General features: G+C 42.9%; 1 protein-coding gene across 2 annotated transcripts in view; it reads right to left on the bottom strand.

The window, feature by feature from the left end:
* The window catches only part of LOC125460532 (EF-hand calcium-binding domain-containing protein 12-like), a 63,618-nt gene that overhangs the window by 6,252 nt on the left and 35,310 nt on the right, over window positions 1-22,056 (bottom strand). The window contains exon 6 of one of the 2 annotated variants that reach the window (XM_059649548.1): window positions 16,017-16,109. The exons of the other annotated variant lie outside the window; for it this stretch is intronic. Within the exon in view, the coding sequence (XP_059505531.1) occupies window positions 16,017-16,109 (93 nt within the window). The remainder of the gene's footprint in view (window positions 1-16,016; window positions 16,110-22,056) is intronic. 2 annotated transcript variants of the gene reach the window in all.

Genomic DNA, 22,056 nt, shown 5'->3' with positions numbered 1-22,056 from the left:
CAGAAACAAATCCAGTGATTCTATCAGAGATAATGGGAACTGCAGATGCTGGAGAATCCAAATAACAAAGTGTGAAGCTGGATGAACACAGCAGGCCAAGCAGCATTTCAGGAGCACAAAAGCTGACGTTTCGGGCCTAGACCCTTCATCAGAGAGCTCTCTGATGAAGGGTCTAGGCCCGAAATGTCAGCTTTTGTGCTCCTGAGATGCTGCTTGGCCTGCTGTGTTCATCCAGCTTCACACTTTATTATCAGTGATTCTATCAGTTTGGTTCTGCCCTTTGCAGCTGAATTTACTCTGGTGGATTATGGGACCCATTCAACCTGAACTGTTTGCACATTCACTGAGGGTTATAGCACAGAAAAAGGGCAATTTGTTGCCCATCTATGATTACTTTTGAACTCAGCGGCATGCTCAGCCATTTTAGAGGACAGCTAAAAGTCAACCCTATTGCCATGAAACTGGAGACACATCTAGATCAGATTGGGAAGGACAGCAGATTTCTCTCCCTGAAAGACTTAAGTGAACTAGGGCAGTTTTTACAACAATCATTAATGGTTTTCATGCTACCACTGAGTCTAGCTGAATTTAAAATAGCATCAATTGCAACAAATGAATTTGAATATCTGCCCCTTTTGATCATCTGTCATAGGGAAAATGTCAGAAGTCACAAAACAATATAGAACACAGAAGAGTCCAACACAGGAATAGGCCCTTCGGCCCAACATGTCTGTGCTGACCATGATGACATTCTCAACTATTTCTATATGCTACACATGGTTCATATTGCTCTTTTCCCTTTCTGTTCACATGTCTGGCTAAATACCTCTCAGACTTCGCTGGTGTTTGCTTCAAACACCTCCCCGGCAGCACTTCCCACCCTCTGGTTAAAAAAAACTTCCTTTGCATATCTTCCTTAAACTTTTCCACTCTCACCTTAAACCAATGCCCCTTAGCATTTGACATTTCCACCCTAGAAAAAAGACTCTGAACATCGACCCAACCGATACCTCTCATAATTTTATACACTTTTCTATTAGGTCGCTTCTCTGTCTCTGAAGCTCTAGCAAAAACAGTCCAAGTTTGTCCACCTCCTAATACACTGTCTAATACACTATAATCCACACAACATCCTAGTAAACCTCTTTTGCTCCCTCTCCAAAGCATCATTCCTATAGTGTGGGGACCAGAGTGAACACAATACCTCAAATATGGCCAAACTAAAGTTTTATACAGCTGCAGTTAACTGCCAGCTTTTATAATCAATGCCCTAATTGATGAAAGCAAGCAGGCTGTATGCCTTCTTTATTATCTTATCCACTTGTGTTGTCACATTGAGGGAGCTATGGACTTGGGGTCCAAGATCCCTCTGAACAGCAATATGCTTGAGGGTCCTGCCATTGAGTGCGTACTTTTCTCTTGTATTTGACCTCGTAACATGCATCACCACATATGTATCCAGTTTAAAATCCATTGGTCACTTCTCCACCTCACTGTCTAAATGATCTATATCCAGTTGTATCCTTTGACAATCCTCATTGTCCATAACCCCACCAGCTTCCCTGTATGTCTACAAACTTAATAATCAGACCACCTTTATTTTCATTGAAGTTATTTGTAAAAATTACAAACAATAGAGGATCCAGCACCAATCCTTGCTTAATACCAGTCATGACAAACTTCCAGTCAGAAAAACACCCCTTCACAACGTCCCCCTGTCTTTTATGACCAAGCTAATTTCGTATACAATTTGCCAACTCACGATAGATCTCAAGCAACTTAACTTTCTGGCCCAGCCTATCATGAGGCTGAAGGAGGCAGGAGGGAGATTGCAGGGACCTTGACAAAGACCTTTGCCTCCTCTTTTGCCACAGGCAAAGTCCCAAAAAACTGGAATAGCCAATGATATACCTTTGTTTCCTTTGAAGAAGGGTCACTGGGCCCAAGACATTTATTTTGCTTTCGCTCCACATTGGTTGCCAAACCTGAGATTTTCAGCTATTTCTGTTTTCCACGTAGACAGCGATTGACCTACCCTCATCAATCACATCCGTCACTTCCTTAAAAAACTCTGTCAACTTTGTAAAACAATATTTCCCCTGCATAAAGCTATGCTGAATATCCCTAATAAGTCCATTCTTTTCAAAATGCAAGTAATTCCGTTGCTAAGAATCTTCTCCAAAGATAGCACTGATGTAAGGAAGTGTATCACTTCCTGCATTATGCCTGCTGCCTTTCTTAAACAAAGGAGCAACTGTGGGGAGTACTGCATCACACTCCTGACTTGTGCCTTGTATACGGTGGACAGGTTTTGGAGGGGTCAGGAGATGAGTTGCTTGTGGAAGAATTCTTAGCCTCTGACCTTCTCCTGTAGGCACTGTATTTGTAGTGAGTCCTGTTGAGTTTTGAGGTAACCCTCAATGTTGTTAGTCGGGATTCGGTGGTGGTAAGGTCGCTGAATATCAAGATGAGGTACTTAGATTGTCTCTTATTGGAAAAAATCATTGCCTGGCATTTATGTGACGCAAATGTTACTCACTCCCTGTACCAGCCTTCACTCTGGATTGACACCCCGTATCAACCTCCACTAAGGGACTCACTCCCCATACCAATCTCTACTCAGGGACTTGCCACTTCTCAGTTCAAGCCTGGATCTTGTTCAGAGCTTGTTGTGTTTGAACATGAACCACTTCAACATCTAAGGAGTCATAAATGAGGCTGAACATTGTGCAAACGTTAGTGAACATCCCCACTTCTGACCTTATGATGGAGGGAAGGTGATGAAGCAGCTGAAAATAGTTGGGCCTAGAATGTTACCTTGAGGGACTTCTGCAGAGATGTTCTGGAGTGGAGATGACTGACCTAGAGTAACCACAACCAACTTACTCCACATAACAGAGAGTATTTCCTCTGATTTCCCACTGACTCCAGTTTTGCTAGGGGTTCATGAAGCCACACTTGGTCAGATATTTCCTTAATGATAAGGCTGTCACTGTTACTTCACCTCTGGAATTCAGCTCTTTTGTTCAAGTTCGAACCAAGGCTGTATAGAAGTCAGAGGTTGAGTGACCCTGGCAGAATCCAAAGTGGGCACCACTGAGCAGGTGCTGCTTGATGGCACTGTTGATGACATCTTCAACATCTGATAATTGACAGTAGATTGAAAGGCAAAGAGAACAACGTCTCCATATTGGCAAAACTATTGACTGGCTTTGGAAGAAAGGAGGAGGACATGCCCCCATTGACATCACTGAAGCAGAGGTTGAGAGTGTTGACAGCATCAAGTTCTTAGGAGTGATGATAATTGACAATGTGTCCTGGATTTCCCAAATAGAAGTGACAGTCAAGACGGCACTGTTGTGGGTGGGGGTGGGGAGGTCAAACCACTCTGATAATTAACCCAAAACACCAGCCCCAATCTGTTATGGTGGGAGTAGAGGTTCCCTTCTAATAAATAAAGACAAAACACCTACAGAAGCTTACTTTACTCCTCAATCTGTTAAGAGTACTTAAATGAAAGGAATCCCTGATACTCACTTTATAAGCAACAAGTAACAATTCATTCATTTAACGCCATACATGAGCAAATTAACAGAACTAACAAACCCACAATTCCCTTCTAACTAATAACTATTTTCTAATAAAACAAGATTCTGTTGTTTCAATAAGCACAGGCCGGCTTATATAAATCCAAGTAGTGAGAAGACAATAAATTAAAACTTTTGTCTTTCAAAGTTCACACCCAATGTGTCTCCTGGAACGCTTTGCCTTCTCCACTATCTCTCCAGCCTCTCTTCTGCTGAACTTGCTGTCATGGATATTTGCTCTGTGAGGACTCTTAGCTAGAAGCAGGATGGCACCTTTGACGGTGCCTTTTTGTTTAGAGGACATATGATTTTGTGTGAGAGATAGGTTTATTTCTCAGATGGCAGTCGGCTCTCATCCTGCTTTTCCTCAAAAAAACCTCATGTTATCCCCAATGACACCTCAATTTCTTTTGATTGGTTTCAGGTTGTCAAAACTATCAGTTTTAAATTCAATAAGCTTTCAATCACAGTGCTTTCTTTAAATTAATTGGCCAAAACATCAAAACAAGCCTAAGGTTTCCAATCACCAATGGACATGTTTCAATGTTTAGAACTGTCTGTAATCTGCAGCTACTCAAAGTCTCATTTTCTGTGTAAGCTTCTGAGTTTGGAAAAACACTTTACTTCTTAAAGGGACCACACACATTTTTAAAAAACAAGATAATTGTAGCCTCCTGTCTTCCAATTCACAATTATTCTGCAAAACTTCGTAACAGGCACAACAATGTCTCCTGTTCCTCAAGTGACTCAGGAAATTTGGCATGTCCATTAAGACCTTCACCACCTTCTACAGTCAAGCCTTAGAAAGCATACTGTCTGGGTGCAAAACGGCATTGTACGGCAACTGTTCTGCCCAGGAGCGTAAGAGACTACAGAAAATTGTGTGCAAAGTCTAGACAATCACAAAAGCCAACTTCCCATCCATGGAAGATAACAAAGTGTGAAGCTGGATGAACACAGCAGGCCAAGCAGCATCTCAGGAGCACAAAAGCTGATGTTTCGGGCCTAGCCCCGTCTAGGCCCGAAACGTCAGCTTTTGTGTTCCTGAGATGCTGCTTGGCCTGCTGTGTTCATCCAGCTTCACACTTTGCTATCTTGGATTCTCCGGCATCTGCAGTCCCCATTATCTCCTATCCATGGACTCTATTTATATATCTCATTGGTCCAGAAAGGCTGCCAACATCATCAAAGACCCATCCCACCCTCGTAATGCTCTCCTACAACCTCTTCCATCAGGCAGAAGATATAGAAGCTTGAACCATACACCAGAAAGTCAAGAACAGCTTTTTCCCTGTTATTATTAGACTGATGAATGGACTCGCTAACTTCAAGTAATGTTTATTTTGTTAATGTTGATGTTGCCTCATGTACATACTATGTGAGGTGGAACCTGTATGCCTCTGTCTGTCCAAGGTTTTTTCACCCTTTTGTCCTTGCTTACTATGATCTGCCTATACTGCTTGCAAACAAAGCTTTTCACTGTATTTAGGTGCACATGACAGTAAATCAAATCAATCAATCAATTGACCTCATTGGATTTGTCCTCCTTTTTGTGTACAGGGCCTGGCAAGTTTTCACATCATCAAGTAGGTACCAGTGTTGTAACTCTGGAAGAGCTTGGCTTGGGAGTAGCAGGTCTTCAGTACTATTGCTGGGATGTTGTCAAGGTCCATTGCTGTTGCATTATCCAGTGTCTCCCACTGTTTCTTGATGTCATGTGGAGCAAATCAAATTGGCTGAAGATTGATATCTGTGATGCCAGGGACCAATACATGAGGCCAAGATGGATCATCCACTTGGGACATCTGGCTGAAGATTGCTGTGAATGCTCCAGCCTCGTCTTTTGCACTGTATTGGATATTTCCAACATTGCAGATATTTTTGGAGCATTTTCCTCCAGTGAGTTGTTTAATTATCTACCATTATTCATGATTTGATGTGTCAGGACTGCAGAGTTTAGATCTGATCAGTTAGTTGTGGGATCTCTTGTCTCTTTTACTTGCTGCTTATGTGGTTTGGTTTGCAACAAGACCTGCTTGGTAGCTTCACTACGTTGATGCTTCATTTTTCGGTATACCTGTTGTTACTCCTGGCATGTTTTCCTACACTCTCCATTGAATCAGGGTTGATCTCCTAGCTTGGTGGTAATGGTTGAATGTTAGATATTCTGGGCTGCAAGGTAATAGATTGTACTGGTGTACAATTCTGTTGCTGTTGATGGCCCACAGCACCTCATGGATGCCTAGTCTTGAGTTGCTAGATGTGGTTCAAAGTCTGTCTGATTTAGCATGGTAACAGTGTCACACAACATAATCAAGGGCACTCTCAAAATGACGGTGGGACCTTGTCTCCACAAGGACCATGCGGTGGTCACCCTTACTGATACTGTTATGGACAGATGCATCTGCAGCTGACAGACTGGTAAAGATGAGGTCAGGTGTTGGTGTTACCTCTTGTTGGTTTGCTCACCACTTGATAAAGTCTAATAGCTACGTCCTTTAGGACCAGAGCAGCTCAATCAGTAGTGCTGCTGCTGAGCGACTATTGGTGTTCTACATTGAAATTCCCCACCCAGAACATATTTTGTGCCATTGACAGCCTCAGGACTTCATCCAAGTGTTGTTTAACATGCAGGAGTACTGATTCATGTGGTTAGGGAGGATGGAACATGATAATCAGGAGGAGGTTTCCTTGCCCATGTTTAATCTGAAGTCATGAGAGTCTATGGGGTCAGGAGTCAATGTTGAGGACTCCCAGGACTTCCAGAATTTTTCCTGACATATACTGTTGTGCCTCCACCTCTGCTGGGTCTGTCCTGCCAATGGGACAGGACATATCACGGGATGGTGATTGGTGGCATCTGGGACATGGTCTGTAAAGCATGATTCCGTGAACATATGAGGCTGTTGCTTGACTACTCTGTGATAGCTCTCCAAATTTTAGCACAGCTCCCAGATGTTGGTAAGGAGGGATTTGCAGGATCAACAGGACTGTTTCTACTGTTGCTTTTTCCAGTGCCTAATTCAATGCCAGCTGGTCCATCTGGCTTCATTTCTTTGTTGAAACTTCATAAAAACTGATGCAATTGAGTGGCTTGCCAGGACTTTTCACAGGGCAGTTGAGAATCAATCACATTGGCTGTGGGCCCGGAGTCTGAGGATGGCAGATCTCCTTCCCCGAAGGACTGTAATAGAATGTGTGTGTGTGTGCGCGTGCGTAGTGTATATGGGGCATGTGAGAGTCATTTTTTTGGACAGGGTGCATATCATAGAATCACAGAGACTTACAGCATAGAGATAGGCCCTTCGGCCAAAGCTGGTCCATGCCAACTAAATTGTCCTTCTATGCTAACACCTTGGATTAGGCACATATTCTTCTGAACCCTTCCTCTCCATGTATTTGTCAAAACATCTTTCAAGTGTTGTTAATGTACCTGCCTCAACCACTTCAGTGGCAGCTCATTCAGATGTGTACCACCCTCTGTGTAAAAAATGTTGCCCCTCAGGTTTCCATGTATTCTTTCCCCTCTTAAACTGTTGCTCTCTAGTCTTCAATTCCTCAACCCTGGGAAAAAGACTGAGTGCATTCACCCTATCCATGCCTATCATGATCTTATACATTTCTATAAGATCCCCTTTCAGTCTCCTACACTCTAAAGAAAAAAGTCCTAGCTTGTCCAATCTCTCCCTATAACTCAGTCCCTTGAGTCCTGGCAACATCCTTGCAAATTTATTCTGCACTCTTTCGAGTTTAATAACTATGTTCCGATAGCAATGTGATCAAAAACTGAACACAATACTCCAAGTGCGGCCTCACCAACATCCTGTACAAATGAAGATAACTTCCCAACTTCTATACTCAATGCCCTTACTGATGAAGGCCAGTGTACCAAAAGCCTTCTTCATTGCCCTGTCTACCAGTGACTCAATTTTCAGAGAACTGTGCACGTGAACTCCAAGGTCCCTCTATTCTACTACACTTCTTAAGGCCCCACCATTCACCATGAAACTCCTACCCCCGAGTTGGCTTTCCAAAATGCAACACCTCACAATTATCGACATTAAGCTCCATTTGCCACTTCTCAGCCCACTTCCCCACCTGATCAATTTCTGGTAATCTTCCTTACTGTCCACAATACTGCCTATTTTACTGTCACCTGCAAACTTACCAATCATGCCTCTTACATTCTCATCCAAATCATTGATATTGATAACAAACTGCAATGGGCCCATCACTGACCCCTAAGGCACAGGCCTCCAGTCCATCAAGCAACCTTCCATGATTTCTGGTTGCAGCAGCAGCACGAGAGGGAGCTTGGACCAGGGGCCTGTTGGGAAGCCGGTGAGTCAGAATTTTTTTCAAACTTTCATAGCTTACCTCGAGCATCGGAGCCTTCCATTTCTGGTTGCAGCAGCAGCACCACGGAGCAGAGGTTTCTGGGAAGGGAGGGACCTTTTTTTTTCATTCTCTGCTATATAAGTGATCATTGTCTAAACCTGAGACCCTACCCTTGTAGGGCCTCCCAACCATCCACCTCCTCTAACCTTTTGCACCAGGGACAAATCAAGGTAAGCTTCTCCTTTTTTTAATTTTCTGTTTAGGGGATTAGCAGGGATGGCAGTGCAGGTAGAGGAATATTCCTCCTGCATGATGTTTGAGGTGAGGGACGCCATTAGTGTCCCATCCAAATACGTCTGCAGGAAGTGCACCCAACTCTTGCTCCTCCAAGACCGCATGAGGGAACTGGGGCGGGAGCTGGATGAACTTCGGATCATTCGGGAGGCAGAGTCAGTGATGGACAAGAGTTTCAGGGAATTAGTTACTCCTAAGCGTGAAGAAAGCTGGGTAACTGTTAGAAGGGGAAAAAAACAATCAATGCAGGGATCCCCTGTGGTCGCTCCCCTAAAAAACAAGTATACCGTTTTGGATACTGTTGCGGGAGACGACTTACCAGGGGCATGCAGTAGGGTGCAGGTCTCTGGCACAGAGTCTGTCCCACTTGCACAGAAGGGAAGGGGAGAATAGGAAGAGAGTGATGGTCAGTGGGGACTCAGTAGTTAGAGGGACTGATAGAAGGTTTGCCGGGAACGAAAGAGACTCACGATTGGTGTGTTGCCTCCCAGGTGCCAGGGTCCGTGATGTCTCGGATCGTGTCTTTGGGGACCGGAAGGGAGAGAGTGACCAGCCCCAAGTCGTGGTCCACATAGGCACCAACGACATAGGTAGGAAGAGGGAGAGGGATGTCAGGCAGGATTTCAGGGAGCTAGGGTGGAAGCTGAGAGTCGTTATCTCTGGTTTGTCACCCGTACCACGTGACGGCGAGGCAAAGAACAGGGAGAGATTTCAGCTGAACACATGGCTGCAGGGATGGTGCAGGAGGAATGGCTTCAGGTACATGGACAATTGGGGCTCATTCTGGGAAAGGTGGGACCTGTACAAACAGGACGGTCTCCACTTGAACCAGAGGGGCACGAATATCCTGGGTGGGAAATTTGCTAGTGCCTTTTGGGAGGATTTAAACTAGCTCAGAAGGGGTATGGGAAACTGAGGTATAGTCCTAGTACACAGGAGGATGAGCGTAGGGAGGACATGGTCAGGACCTCACTGTCACAGGAGTGTGCTGGCAGACAGCAAGCTGGGTTGAAGTGTGTCTACTTTAACGCCAGGAGTATGTGGAATAAGGTAGGTGAGCTTGCAGTTTGGCTAGGTACCTGGGACTTCGATGTTGTGGCCATTTCGGAGACATGGATAGAGCAGGGTCAGGAATGGATGTTGCAGGTCCCAGGGTTTAGATCTTTCATTAAGGTCAGGGAAGGTTGTAAAAGAGGGGGAGGTGTGGCTTTGTTAGTCAAGGACAGTATAACGGTGGCTGAAAGAACGTTTGATGAGGACTCGTCTACTGAGGTGGTATGGGCTTAGGTCAGAAACAGGAGAGGAGAGCTAACCCTGGTGGGAGTTTTTTATAGGCCCCCGCAAAGTTCCAGGGATGTGGAGGAGAGGATCAGCAAAACTATTCTGGGCAGGAGTGAAAAGAACAGGGTGGTCATTATGGGAGACTTTAACTTCCCTAACATTGACTGGAAATGCTATAACTCTAGTATGTCGGATGGATCAGTTTTTGTCCAATGTGTGCATTGTCGAAGGGCCGACAAGAGGGGAGGCCACTGATGGAAATTAAAATTATAGGGGCAGACGAAGGGTTAAATCTTACAGTGATCAGCAGGATGATGTACTGATTTATGGAGTGTTACAATAATCAATAGAATGCTGTACCTTAACAGAATGAAGTGCTTCAGCAGAGGTCAAGGGAGTGTAAAACAAAGGTAGGACACCTAGTTTAGCTATTAACAGCAGCTTAATTTGGTTAATTAAAGCATGTAACATAGAACTAAGGACTAGTATCACGTAATGGGGTCAACCTGAGGCGAAGGACCATTGTGGCAGCTGTAGTAATAAATAAGAATCTTGGATACAGGCACAAGATGGCTTCTCGATGCATGTTAGCAACAAAATGGCTTCTAGGCTGCGAACTTTATCAATTCTGCGAGAGCTACATAAATCACTAACCCTCAGACTGCTGCAAAGGAAGATAGTAGACAATGCGCCTTTCAGAATACAGCAGTAATCTGATAAGATAGAGGACTACTAACCACTCTAACTGACCTTCGAGTGCAGGTGCAGTGGCTCTCTGTCGTAAGATCAAAAAGTGATCTCAGTGTGGTGACATAAGTTGTTTACCAGTAACTGTCTTATAGATTAGGTACAAAGTAGCAGACCATTGTGGCAGAAAATAACCATAATGTAATAGGTTAAGTTTAAAATAAAAGACCACTGTGGCAGGAGATGAGCAGCATGGAATAGGTTAAGTCTAAAAAGTAGAAAACCACTGTGGCAGAAAGTAGAGAACTGCTGTAGCAAAAAGTGATTCAGAAGATGAAAAGCTTTAGAGAGATAACACGAGCTAACATAATTGGTCTGCTGCATAGCTTTGGAGACATAACACCTGGTTATGCTGATAATCTTTGAAGAAAGTATGGTAACTAAAAAGTATAAAGAATAACGGACCCCGGGATTCGGGGGCAATCGGGAAACCATGTTCTGATTGTCACAGCTTTGTTTGCAAATAAAAGTTTAACTTTCTGAAGAATTCTCCACTACATCACACTGGGTCTGGTACTTGGTAATGAACCAGGCCAGGTGTTTGATTCAATGGTAAGTAAGCACATTGGAGAGACTGGCCATAATTCGGTTATGTTTACTTTAGCAATGGAAAGGGATAAGAACATGCCACAGGGCAAGAGTTATAGATGGGGGATGGGCAATTATAATGTGATTAGGCAAGGCTTAGGAGGCATAGAATGGGTTCGAAAATGCAGGGGATGGGGACAATTGAAATGTGGAGCTGGTTTAAGGAACAGATATTACTTGTCCTTGATAGGTATGTCCCTGTCAGGCAGAGAGGAAGCAATAAGGTAAGGGAACCGTGGTTTAGTAAAGAAATTGTATCTCTTGTTAAGCGGAAGAGGGAGGCTTATGTGACAATGAGACGAGATGGTTCAGATGAGGCGATGAAGAGATACAGATTAGCTAGGAAGGATTTAAAGAGAGAGTTCAGAACAGCAAGGAGGGGACATGAGCAGACATTGGCAGGTAGAATAAAGGAGAACCCTGAAGCTTTCTATAGGTATGTGAGGAATAAGAGGATGACTAGGATAGGCATAGGGCCAGTCAAAGACAGAAGTGGGAAGTTGTGTGTGGACCCTGTGGAGATTGGAGAGGTGTTAAATGATTATTTCTCATCTTTTTTCACTGAGGAACAGGAAGATATTGTAGAGGAGATGACTGAGTTATGGGCTACTAGAATTGAAAGGATTAAGGTTAGTAAGGAGGAGGTGTTATCAATTCTAGAAGGTGTGAAGGTAGATAAATTCCCTGCGCCAGATGGGATTTTTCCAAGGATTGTCTGGGAAGCTAGGGAGGAGGTGGCAGAGCCTTTGGCCTTGATCTTTGAGTCCTCATTGTCTACAGGTTTAGTACCAGAGGACTGGAGGATTGCAAATGTTGTGCCCTTATTCAAGAAGGGCAGTAAGGATGACCTAGGTAATTATAGACCAGTGAGCCTTACGTCTGTTGTAGGAAAAATTCTGGAAAGGATTATAAGAGATAGGATTTATAATCATCTACCAAGCAACAATTTGATTGGAGATAGTCAGCATGGATTCGTCAAGGGCAGGTCGTGTCTCACAAACCTCATTGAGTTTTTTGAGAAGGTGACCAAGCATGTGGATGAGGGTAGGGCAGTTGACGTGGTGTACATGGACTTCAGAAAAGCCTTTGATAAGGCATGGTAGGCTATTAGAGAAAATACAGAGGCACGGGATTGAGGGATATTTAGCAGTTTGGATTAGAAACTGGCTTTCTGTAAGAAGGCAACGAGTGGTGTTTGTTGGAAAATATTCAGCCTGGAGTCCAGTTACTAGTGGTGTGCCTCAAGGATCTGTTTTGGGACCATTGCTGTTTGTCATTTTTATAAACGACTTGGATGCAAGCATTGGTGGATGGTTTAGTAAGTTTGCAGATGACACTAAAGTCGGTGGAGTGTAGACAGTGTGGAAGAATGTTGCAGGTTGCAGGGAGACTTGGATAAACTGCAGAATTGGCCCGGAAGGTGGCAAATGCAGTTTAATATGGATAAATGTGAGGTGATTCACTTTGGGAGGAATAATAGGAAGGCAGAATACCGGGTCAATGGTAAGATTCTTGGTAGTGTAGATGTGCAGAGGGATCTTGGTGTCCATGTACAGAGATCCCTGAAAGTTGACACCCAGGTTGATAGTGCTATTAAGAAGGCTTACGGTGTTTTAGGTTTTATTGGTAGAGGGATTGAGTTCCGGAGCCGTGATGTCATGCTGCAACTGTACAAAAAGCCAGAGTGGCCTCACTTAGAATATTGCATGCAGTTCTGGTCGTCCCAATACAGGAAGGATGTGGTAGCATTCGAAAAGGTGCAGAGGAGATTTACCAGGATGTTGCCTGGTCTGGAGCGAAGGCCTTATGAAGAAAGGCTGAGGGACTTGGGTCTGTTCTCATTGGAGAGAAGGAGGTTAAGAGGGGATTTAATAGAGATATACAAGATGATCAGAGGATTAGATAGGGTGGACAGTGAGAGTCTTTTTTCCGAGGATGATGACTTCTGCTTGTACGAGGAGGCATAGCTACAAATTGAGGGGTGATAGATTTAAGACAGATGTCAGAGGCAGGTTCTTTACTCAGAAAGTGGTAAGGGTGTGGAATGCCCTGCCTGCCAATGTAATTAACTCAGCCACATTAGGGGCATTTAAACAGTCCTTGGATAAGCATATGGATAATGATGGGATAGTGTAGGGGGAGGGGCTTAGATTAGTTCACAGGTTGGCGCAACATCGAGGGCTGAAGGGCCTGTTCTGCGCTGTATTGTTCTATGCTCTATGTTCTATATTACCATCTGCTTCCTACCATCAAGCCAATTGCGTATTCAATTTGCCAGCTCTCCCTGGATTCCATGTTACCTAACCTTCCAGAGCAGCCTATCATCTGGAACCTTATCAAAGGCCTTACTGAAATCTATATAGATTGTGTCTACTGCCCTGCTCTTATCAATCTTCCTGGTCACATCATCAAAGAACTCTAACAAATTCGTGAGGCATGATCTCCCACACATGAAGCCATGCTGACTACTCCTAATCAAACATTGTGTTTCCAAATGTATGTATATCTTATCCCGCCGAATCTCCTCAAGTCATTTTCCGACCACAGCTGTTAAACTTGCTGGTGTATAATTCCCAGGTTCTTCTTTGCAGCCATTCTTGAATAAGGGCACAACATTTGCTACCCTCCAGTCTTTCGGGGCTTCACCCATGGGTAACACTGATGTAAATATATCAGCCAGGGCACCTGCAATTTCTTCTCTAGCCTCTTGCAGAGTTCTTAAGTACAACTGGTTAAGACCAGGAGATTTATCTACCTTCATACATTCTAATACTTCCAACACCTCCTCCACTGTGCTATGGACTGTCCCCAAGATATTGCTGCTAACTTCCCCAAGTTCCCACGTCTTCATCTCTTTCTCCATGGTAAACAAAGGAGAAATATTTATTGAGGAACTTGCCCATCTCCTGCGGTTCCACACATATATATCCACTTTGGTCCTTGAGGGGTCCTATTCTCTGTCTACTTATTCTTTCTCCTTTAATATACTTAAAGAGTCTCTTTGGATTCACCCTAATCTTCTCAATCGGAGCTATCTCATGGCTCCTTTTCACTCTACGGATTTTGTTCTTCAGTAAACTCCTGTATGGCCTACATACCTCCAGGGGTTCCCTTGATTGCTGCTGCCTGTTCCTGAGCCATGCCCCCTTCTTTTTTCTGATCAAAATCCTAATATCATCCAGACCCTTCACCCTCACAGAAACATATAGACCATGATCTCTAGCTATTACACTTTTAAAGGCCTCCCACTTGCCAGAGGTCCCTTAGCCTGCAAACAATCTACTCCAATCAACCCCTGCAAGCTCCTGTCTAATTCCATCAAAATTTGCCTTGCCCCAGTTTAGAACTGGAACCTGTGGGCCTGTTTTATCCCTCTCCACAACTACCTTAAAATTAATACAACTGGTCACAAAGTGCAACCCACTGTCACCTCAGTCGCCTGTCCTGCCCTATTTCCCAAGAGTAGGTTGAATTTTGCCCCTTTCCGAGTAGGACCCTCTGTATACTGCTTGAGGAAACTTCCTGAACACACACTTAGCAAACTCCACCACAACTGAGCTCTTAAAACTATGGCAGTCCCTGTCTGTTAGAAAACTTAAAATCTCCTGCAAGTCTCCGCAATCTCCCTACATATTTGTTCCTCTAATTCCCATTGATTATTTGGGGGTGTATACAACCTCAATTCCAATAAAGTCACCATCCCCTTCTTATTTCTTAGCTCCACCCACAAAATTCATTGGATGATTGCTCAGTTGTTTCATCTCTGATTGCTGCCATGATAATCCCCTTAATCAAAAATGCAACTTTCCTCCACTCTCTCCTCCACTTAAAGCACCTGTACCCTGGCATATTACGTTCCCAGTCCTGTCCCTCCCTTAGCCATGTTTCTCTATTGGCTATAATATCCCAGCTCCACAAACTTATCTACACCGAGTTCATCGGTCTTACCTGTCAGCCCTCTTGCATTGAAATAGATACAATTAATCCAACAGGTTCTCCTTGTTCCCTGTCGTATTCCAACCTGACCTGTCTCTTCAACTTGGTATCTCTGATTACAGCATGGTCTTCCAGCCTGCACTTGCCTCTCTGTCGTTGAGGAGCCCACTGTCCTGCCAATCTAGTTGAAGCCCTCCCTTGTAGCATTCCGTAGAACCTCATCCCTATTTCTATCTCTGTCATTTGTGCCAATGTGCACAATGACTTCTGGCTGCTCACCCTCCCCTTTTAGAAATGTTCTGCTGACGCTCCAAGATATCCTGGATTCTGGCACCCAGGAAGTAGCACACCATCTTGGATTCCTATCTGCAGTCACGGAATCTCAGTTTGTCCCCCTAACTATCGAGTTTCCTTCACTAAGGTCCTGTTGTCTTTACCCTTTCCCACTGTACCCCACAGCCAGTCATAGTGCCACTGACTTAGCTGCTGCTGCTTTTCCCTGAATGGTCACCATCCCCCACAGTATCCAAAATGGTATACTTGTTTTCAAGGGGATGGCCACAGGGGATTCCTGCACTCTCTATTCCCTTTGCCTTTCCTGGTTGTCACCCAGCACCTTTCTGCCTGCACGTAGGTGTGACCACCTCATTGAAGCTCTTATCTCTGATGCGCTCAGCATCTTGGATGATCCTGAGTGCATCCCGCTTCAGCTCCCTAACACGGTCTCCCAGGAGCTGCTGCTAGGTGCATTTCCCACAGGTGCAGTAATCAGGGATGATAGAAATCTCCTTGATATGTGATGTATGGAGGAGTTGTTTGTGGGGCGTTTGCACGTGGGGTGCACGTGCCTCTTTGAGCATGGGTCATTGGGTCTGACTGAATGTCGATTCTCCAAAGCATTAATTACTATTTTTATTCCAAAGCTATGAACTGATCAGCTCCTTTTGCCTTTGAAGTTCTGATGATGAGGTGAACCACACTAAGCCAACTCCAAAATTTCACTGTTTAAGTCAGCGCTCACAGTGATTCCAGAACTGATGCCAGGGCTTGGAGGTTATGTCCCAGCAGCTCAATTATTGCCATGTGCATTAAAACTTGCAGGAGCCTCACAGCAGCACTTGCTTTGGCAATTGTATTAAACCACAGTCAATGCTGCCAGGAGTGCCCCTAATAATTTGTAAGACCACTTTGCAATCACTGAGGGATGAACACAATATTCAGACAATATTACACAAGGAATCTAACCTTTTGAAGTTCATATAATCACTGAATGTCATGATTAGCTGCTTGTTGCTGGATGTACGAGTTCCGTCACCCTTCTCTTTCCTGCTACCTTTCCTGTGGGATTGGGATGATATTTAAGTTAAATGAAAATAAAATTAAGAAGTAACTATCTAAAATGAAGTCTGACCAAGATTGATGTTGCAAATGCAGAACCCAAGGTAATAGATGCCTACCCAGAGTTGTAGGCAGTCAGGTTCTAAGGTCAATCTTGCACAAACATTGGTGAATACACTGTGGAGGTTGATGGACAGTGACATAGGCCCAAGCAAGCACATCTGCATTTGGTTGTCTGCTCTCTAGAATTATTGAGCAAGAATAAGAGTTGGAGACACAGTGATGCATAACAAGAGGTGGTGTACAGGTTACACAGTCACACCACTGGGAGAAATAGGTTGGTGTGGCCAATCGTGTACCCACTGAGATAGAGAATGAGGTTCTGCAGAAACTGATTTTCTCTGATAATAATAATCAGCTTTCTACCTTGAGTATAAGTCCATCTTGAGGACAGTCCCAGCCAGGGAGCAGGGTGTCTTTGTGCAGCAGCCTGTCCAGATGTGTGGCAGTGGAAAACTGAGCAGAATATTAAATTATCGAAATATCAACTAGCATATCGCAGAAGTATAAATATAGAATGCAGTGCTTTAAGAACTTGAGAATTTTTGAGCATTTGGCCACATACAGCAAAAGGTTTTTAGTTTAGAAAGACATCAGGTGTTGGCCCTGTCTTGTTGAGCTGAAGGGTCTTTTCCTGTGGTGTAGTGTTCTTTGTATCTTTGTATTAAGTGGACCATTGGTGAAGAAAGGACAAATGAAACTGGATACAGAAAACCACAAACATCTTGCATGAAAAACATCTGTAAATTTCTAATTTGCATAATCAAGACATATTCGTATTCCTTTAATGGAACATACCCTCTCCATTAAAGAAGATATTGACATCAAATGGTAGACATTTATAATACAACAAGTAATCTATGTGAAAATTACATACCATGTTTGCTCATCATCTTCTAAAATATTAAAACTTTTAGCAAAGGTCACAGGGATAAGGGATGAGGAGTACAATAAGCTCACAGAAGAGGTAAATGATCAATGTGAGAACAATACAATGTGGCCTCACAGTGCAAGGAACCTGGGTTCAATTCCACCCTTAAGCAACTGTGTGTTTGGAGTTTGCACATTCTACCTGTGTCCGTGTGGATTTCCTCCCACAGTCCAAAGATGTGCAGACTATGTGGATTGGCCATGCTAAATTGCCCACAGTGTTCAGATTAGCTGAGTTATAGGGGGAATGGGTCTGAGTGGGACGTTTTGAGAGTCAGTGTGGACTTGTTGGGCCGAAGGGCTTATTCCCACTCTGTAGGGATTCTATGAACACTGTTATGGATGATATTAAGTCTGGCTTTGTCAAGACTTGTCAATGAATAGTTACTGTGGATTTAAAGCAATAAAGAAAAATATTCATTTTCCATTTTGCAGATTTGGCAACTCGATTTTGTCAGTTATTATTAATAGATGGAAAAACAATTGCGCATGTGATAATTGAAAACTGGCTAGGGACTACCAGCTAAATTTTTAACGTTAATGGGGGGTGCTGGGTGTTTGTGAGCAATGAATTCAGTGATGTGTGTGTGTGAATATGAATAGAATGGTTATGAGTCTGGCAGCAGAAAGCCCTTCTGACAATGGGGTACGTGAAATGAACCATACAGTAATTAATGAGATGGTACATAAAATTCTGACCGACCAGCCAAACAGTAAATTATTGTCTACACTTGTGTGGACTGCACGTTCTTTGAATTTGTTGCAATCAAACTGTTCAGGTACACTCTTCATGTGTGGATTACAAATTTGCAGATTCTGCAGGAGTTATAGAAAATTGTGAGGAGCCAGGTACTTCTCAATACCTAAATTCTCACAACTGTAAATACCAAACTGTTACAATTGACAGTTTGTCTGATAATGAACAGATCAGTTCTGATGCTCAACATGAGGTTAGCACTGCTGCCTCACAGCACCAGGGACTGGGGTTTCGTGTACACACCCGAGTGACTGTCTGTGTGGAGTTTTCACATTCTCCCCATGTCTGTGTGGGTTTCCTCCAGGTGCTGTGATTTCTTCCCATAGTCCAAATAGGTGCAGGTTAGGTGGACTGGCTATGCTAAATAGTGTACGGGCATGTTCAGGCTAGGTGGATTAGCTGTAGGAAATGTAAAGTTACAGGGATAGGATAGGGTAGGGGGCTGGGTCTGGTTGGGATGGTCTTTGAAAAGTTGGTGTTGACTTAATGGGCCAAATGGTCTGCTTCTACATTACAGGGATTCTGTGATTTGAACCTATGAGGTCATCAGTCTCAAAAGATAACTGCCAAAAGTGGTTAGCAAAGTGAAATGCTTATCAGAAAGGGAAAATTAGTAGATAAATGTGGCTATTATAAATCCAGCAGGGCACATAGAACATAGAAAAGTACAGCACAGTACAGGCCCTTTGGCCCACATGTTGTGCCGTGAAATAAACCTAAAGGACGCTGGAAAATATAAAACAGGAGGTTGGAGTCATGGATTGGCAACATTAAGTACAAACATGGAAGGCAAGAAAACAGTGTAATCTCAAACAGTGGGTCTGGGAATGAACATGCCCTGAGAAGAGATCTCAAACTATTCAAAGAAATCCTGTGAGTGGGTTACACAATAGCAGTCCAGAAAGAGGTAAACGGCAATGTAGAGGGTGTAATTTAACAAGGTTTTCCATGGCTGGGCAGTTGTTATGCAGAGTTAGATTGGTAAAGCGCATGGGAATCCTGTGGAATCTCCTCAATTGCAGGGTTCTTTCCCGTCTGAAGGAATTACCCAGGAAATTTAATTTTCCGCTGGGCAATTCCTTTACACCCAGAATACTGCAAACATTTCCATAAAAACATTGGAGGCTTCAGATGGTTATGATGAAATTAAGTAAGATTAAATACATAGGCAAACACCTGAGTAATTATTAAATTGATCCCATAACTCCCTTATACCTACAGGCCCTGAAATCATCAGAATAGAAGTACACCTTTGCTTTTCAGAGGGTGATCTGAGCAGAATACTCTTTGAGAAATGTGGGCTTCTTTTTCTTGTAAAAAAAGGTGAGTGGCAATTTGAGTGAGATTAAGTCACCAGAACATCGGCCCTTATTACAGGAATGGTGTGAGGGCTTGAAGAAAAACTTGGAAATCAAGATACAAGGGTATAATCACCAATGGTAGCAAAAGTAATTTTGAACATTTTTTGGCTTTGTTCACCACAAATGCCTCAGGTCAATTGGTGTTAAAATTGGTTTTCTGCAGGGAATCAGCTCAAGACAGCAGTGTTGTTCAACTTTCTGAAAAAAACACCAAATGCAATGGGGACATTCTGAAAGTTAAATAAATGCATATATGGCTTGAATGATGCCTCCAATGTCTGGTACTTCTCGATAAGTTTTGCCTTATTACTATTGAGTTGTTATCAGCATGTTTTACTGGCACCATGAGGCGGGACAGATTTAAACAATTTTTATGATGTAGATTTTTTTTTGAGCATGGTAGCATTAAATTTGAAACTATGGCCATAAATGGATTAAAAACAGAGTTTGCTTCAGGCAGAATTGATCATGTGTCAATTTGTATCTTCTTTGGAAAATGTTAGCCCCATTGCTAGTCAAATTAGGCTCTCAGAAAAAGATGCATTAGTCCATGACTGAGGTGGGGGAACTGTGAAGTCCTGTTGGGCAGCTGAATTGGCTGGGTATCCAAATAAGGTCAGGCGCCAGATTTGAAGTATTATGGTTGAGTATAACTACAAAAAATCCAAAGGTGGAAGATATTATTCAGGGAAACAAAATGTTGGAAAAACATTAAAATGGAGCATCGTGTTTTGGAATTTCCCTCACTGGAAGCTGAAGCTTGTTGCTTTTAGTGTTACTTCTTGTGCAGCTCACCACTACCTTCTCAAGGGCAACTAGGGATAGGCAATAAATGCTGTCCAGGCTGTGACACTCACGTCTCACAAATGAATAATTTAAAACATACAACCTCTGTGATGGTTTCTCGAGTGCAGGAAGGTTTAGAGCATTGCTTGTGAGGAAGGGAATTAAATGTTGCCTTTAGCTTGGGAGTTCCAAAAGAGTGGAGATTCTCACTCATGGTGCAGTAGTCAATATTGACGTTTTCTTCATGAAAATATTGGAAAAAATCTAAAAAGGCATTCAGCAGCAATGCTCATTTAGTGTTATATTGATAGTAAGATCTACAGGATAATAGGCACTCAAAAAATGTGAGAAAGAAAAATGATTGAGAATCAATATTCCAGTTTTAAAACAGATGATGGAAGATGGTGAGATTACCAAGTTAAAATGGGTGTTTAGCAGCAATTAGCCGATTGTGTTACAACAAAAGCAGCAAAATTGAAGAAACATGAAAAAGAATGGAATATTGATGTGCAAACAAAAAAAGCGAACATAATCTGTTGTCATTTTGCATGCTTTATAAAATTAAAAATTGAGTTATCTAAAAATAAAATGTTAAAATCTAATATGACCTGAAGGAATGTCTGCAACCTAAGGAATGAGGGAATAGATGGTGGATTTCATAGTTAAGAGTTAATTGGGGTTTGAATTATTGTACAAACATGGAGGGCTAGTAATGGTGATGAATTTTATGGAATATGGCTAACTGAAGTAAAGCTGTCAGAAAGAAGTGTTTAAATAGTTTCCTTTTGGAGTAAAATCATTAATGGGGTATAGGAATGTTTAATGCAGAACACAAACAAATCAGCCACATTATCATTGAATGGTGAAGAAGGGCCAAAGGGCTGGATTGTTGACTTTCGCTCATATTTCATGTTTCTCTGAAAACCTCAAATGAACCTACCTGCAGTGCAGGCAGTACATTCCAGATCTTAACTATTGACTGTGAGAAAAAAGTTTAATCTTGTATTGTTCTTGCTTCTTTGCTCTTTGTTTTAAATCTTCCCTCTGTTATTGATTTTAGCACATGTTGAACAGTTTCTATCTACTCCACCCTCAATCAGATCTCCTCTCAGCCTTCTTTTCTCCAAGGATAACAGTTTTAACTTCTCCAATGTATGTTCATTACTGAAGTTTTACATCACTGGCACCAGTATTGGATATGGTGTCAGGTAAGCCTTTCAAATACTTACTGCTTTATACAACAGAATCAGAAACAGAATAAATAATTCCTGTATCCTCTCCAATGTCTTCACATCCTTTCTAAACTCAAAGTCATGTGGGAAGACTGGTGAACAAATTCTAGCTTCTTCACTGAAGCTATTTTCTTCAGTATTGGAACCTGGATCATGTGAAATCAACTCTGCTGGTCTGGACATCACATCCAAGTCATCAGCCCTTTGCCACAACTTAAGGATAGCTAGCAGATCTCAAGGAAGACAGAGAAAAGGAAGGACACTCTGAAAGACTCATTGACAAAGGAACAAATTTAGTGAGGATATTGCTGATAATCATATCCTATATAATGATACGGACAACATCTCACACCCCAAACCACTTGCAGTCAGAGACCGACTGCATAACTCTGTTACGTGGAAGCAGCAAAAGCTAAAAGAGAGAGGATGGAATCCTGGCAAACTTCCCGATTCACAGCATACCACAAACTCTCACTCATACATATCTGTGGTTTGATGTCCACAGCAGGACTCACACCTGTGCACACCCTGAGTTCACAATTCAGTCAGGTCTCCCACATACATGCCTGCTCACCCGCTGGTTCACATCTAAGGTAGGGCTCCCAGCCTCAGTCTTGGTGGACAGATGAGCTGGCTTGATTGGAATATACCAAGTATCTTGCTTTAAAGCAGGTAACATCTTGATTCTCAAGAGATCTACTAGGAATCAGGAATGTTTGAGAGCAGTCAAGGTCTTAGCTAATAGGATGGCTCAAAGTCTGGCATGCATTTCAGTGTGGCTGCTGTATAACTGATCTATTCAATAACATGAGACAGGATTG

This window comes from Stegostoma tigrinum, chromosome 11 (genome assembly GCF_030684315.1).
Source record: "Stegostoma tigrinum isolate sSteTig4 chromosome 11, sSteTig4.hap1, whole genome shotgun sequence".
Classification (NCBI taxonomy): domain Eukaryota; kingdom Metazoa; phylum Chordata; class Chondrichthyes; order Orectolobiformes; family Stegostomatidae; genus Stegostoma; species Stegostoma tigrinum.
Note: the sequence above shows the minus strand (reverse complement) of the source record. Positions and strands in the feature narration are given on the sequence as shown.